Source organism: Gracilinanus agilis, unplaced genomic scaffold, assembly GCF_016433145.1.
Source record: "Gracilinanus agilis isolate LMUSP501 unplaced genomic scaffold, AgileGrace unplaced_scaffold419, whole genome shotgun sequence".
In the NCBI taxonomy this organism is placed as follows: domain Eukaryota; kingdom Metazoa; phylum Chordata; class Mammalia; order Didelphimorphia; family Didelphidae; genus Gracilinanus; species Gracilinanus agilis.
Genome location: NW_025375688.1, coordinates 1 through 2,303, shown reverse-complemented (window position 1 = coordinate 2,303; position 2,303 = coordinate 1). Strand labels below are relative to the sequence as shown.

General features: G+C 63.4%; 1 protein-coding gene across 1 annotated transcript; it reads left to right on the top strand.

Moving 5' to 3' along the window:
• Nucleotides 1–547: 547 nt before the first annotated feature.
• On the top strand, nucleotides 548–2,109 carry LOC123255259 (ATP-binding cassette sub-family D member 1-like; the record flags this gene model as incomplete). The annotated part of the gene is made up of 1 exon (XM_044684094.1): nucleotides 548–2,109. A coding segment is annotated over exon 1 (1,005 nt), but the record flags the coding sequence as incomplete, so codon positions are not given.
• Between the last annotated feature and the right edge of the window lie 194 nt (nucleotides 2,110–2,303).

The following is a 2,303-nucleotide window of genomic DNA, read 5'->3' as shown; positions in this document are numbered from 1 at the left end:
CAGCTTCGTGGGGGTCCCTCCCCCTGGCTCAAGGCGACCCGCAGAGCGCCTTGCCCGCCCCCGGAAGCTGCGCCTCACCTGCTCGCCTCTGCACCACAATCGCAAGATTAGAGAGCTCGAACTCCAAACTCTCTCTTCCAAATCCCGCCCCTCAGCCTTATGCCCACCGACCGGAAACAGGAAGTCGTCTGCTCAAGCCCCTCCTCCTCTCCGCCCTCCCACCAACCGCGGCACAGCTTCCACTTACTGCCACTGTGACCTCGGAGGCCAGGCAGGAAAGCGTGAGAATTCCGAATGCGCCTGCTCTCTACCGGTGACACCTTCCCTGGGGGCGGAGCCAGCCGGAAGGTGGCCTCTCCAGCCGGCTGAGTCCTCCAAAGTCTCTATGGTTTCGGAGGCGGGAGTGGGGAGTAGCTAGAGGCGTGAGGTGGGCGGAGTCGCCGTAGCCCGCGGCGGCCCAAGCAGCTGCGGCTCCGCCTCCTCCCCCCCCCCCAATCTGGCTCGCCCCCGGGGAGGGGTGGGTGGGGATTATGGGCCGGTGGCGGAGTCACTGTCGCTCCAGTCCGGCTGAGGAGCGGTCGAGTTTGCTGCCCTGGGGAGGGGCCGCGCCCTGGGAGGAGGAGGAGGAGGACTAAGAGGAGGAAGAAGAGAAGATAGCACTCCCTTCCCAAGACCCCCTCTACCCCAAATCCTGACCCTACATGGTTCACGAGACTGTCAGTGGGGTAGGGATCCCTGACTTCTGACTGACTGCCTGACTGAGGAGGGTGAAGAAGGAGAGTGAGACATTGATAGAGGAGAGAGCAGAGAGAGACCGAAGACTGAGACACACGAAGGAGAGACAGAGACAAGAGAGACAGACAGACTGAAAAAAGACAGCCAGAGAGCCACCCGAGGGAGAACTAGAGAGACCCAGAGAAGTTACCTCGGGGAGATCTGGAGAGACCTCAAGACCGCCCCCCAGGCTGGTTGCTGGGGGCAACCACGTAGGTAGACGCCCTTTTGCCTGCTGGGATCCCTGGGAACCGGCCTGTTACCAGGGCAACCAACCATCCCAGAAGCCCCAGCGAGCAGTTCACGTGCCCACCCTCTCAAGCAGACACCATGCCTGTGCTCTCGAAGGCACAGCCCACCCGGGCGACCTCCCTGCGGCGCCTGGCTGTGGTGGTGGCCCTGACAGCCTATGGAGTGCACAAGATCTACCCCTTGGTCCGCCAGGCACTGGCGATGCAGCCCCAGCCCTCCTCTTTAGCTGAGGCGGAGGCTAGTGGCCAAGGTGGCAGAGACAGCAACAGTGGTGGTGGAGGCAGTGGGGGCGACCGAGGCAGCGGAGGCAGGCCTGGCAGCAACCAGAAGATGGGGGCAAGTGCCGGGGCAATTGCTGGGGGCAGCAAAAGCAGCGCCAGCGCCAACCGCGTGTTCGCACATCGGCTGCTGTGGCTTCTCAGGCTCCTCTTCCCCAAGGTCCTGTGCCGGGAGACTGCGCTGCTGGGGTTGCACACAGCGGCCCTGGTCAGTCGCACCTTTCTGTCGGTGTATGTAGCCCGACTGGATGGGCGCCTGGCCCGCTGCATCGTGCGGAAGCAGCCACGGGCCTTCAGCTGGCAGCTGCTGCAGTGGCTGCTCATTGCGCTGCCAGCCACTTTTGTGAATAGTGCCATCCGCTACCTAGAGGGCCGCCTGGCGCTGGCCTTCCGCAGCCGCCTTGTAGGGCACGCCTACCGCCTCTACTTCAGCCGCCAAACATACTACCGAGTCAGCAACATGGATGGCCGCCTGCGCAACCCTGACCAGTCCCTCACTGAGGACTTAGTGGCCTTCGCAGCCTCCGTGGCCCACCTCTATTCCAACCTGACCAAGCCCCTACTCGATGTGGCAGTGACCTCCTACACCCTGCTGCGCACCGCACGCTCCCGAGGAGCCAGCACGACCTGGCCCTCAGCCATTGCCGGCCTCGTGGTCTTCCTCACTGCCAAGGTGCTCCGGGCCTGCTCGCCCAAATTCGGGGAGCTAGTGGCCGAGGAGGCTCGCCGCAAAGGAGAGCTGCGCTACATGCACTCCAGGGTGGTGGCCAACTCAGAGGAGATCGCCTTCTACGGAGGCCACGAGGTGGGGAGCTGGCAAAATGGGGGTGGGGGGAGACAGGGCCCACCCTGGAGAAAGGCTCTCCCTAGCCTTGGAGTTGGTGGCAGAAATGAGGGAGGGGTTATTGGGGTTAGTGATGGAGGGAGACTGGGTCCACACTAGTTAAAGGCCACCTGGACTTGGAGTTGGTGACAGAGATGGGGGAGGGGAGTATTGGG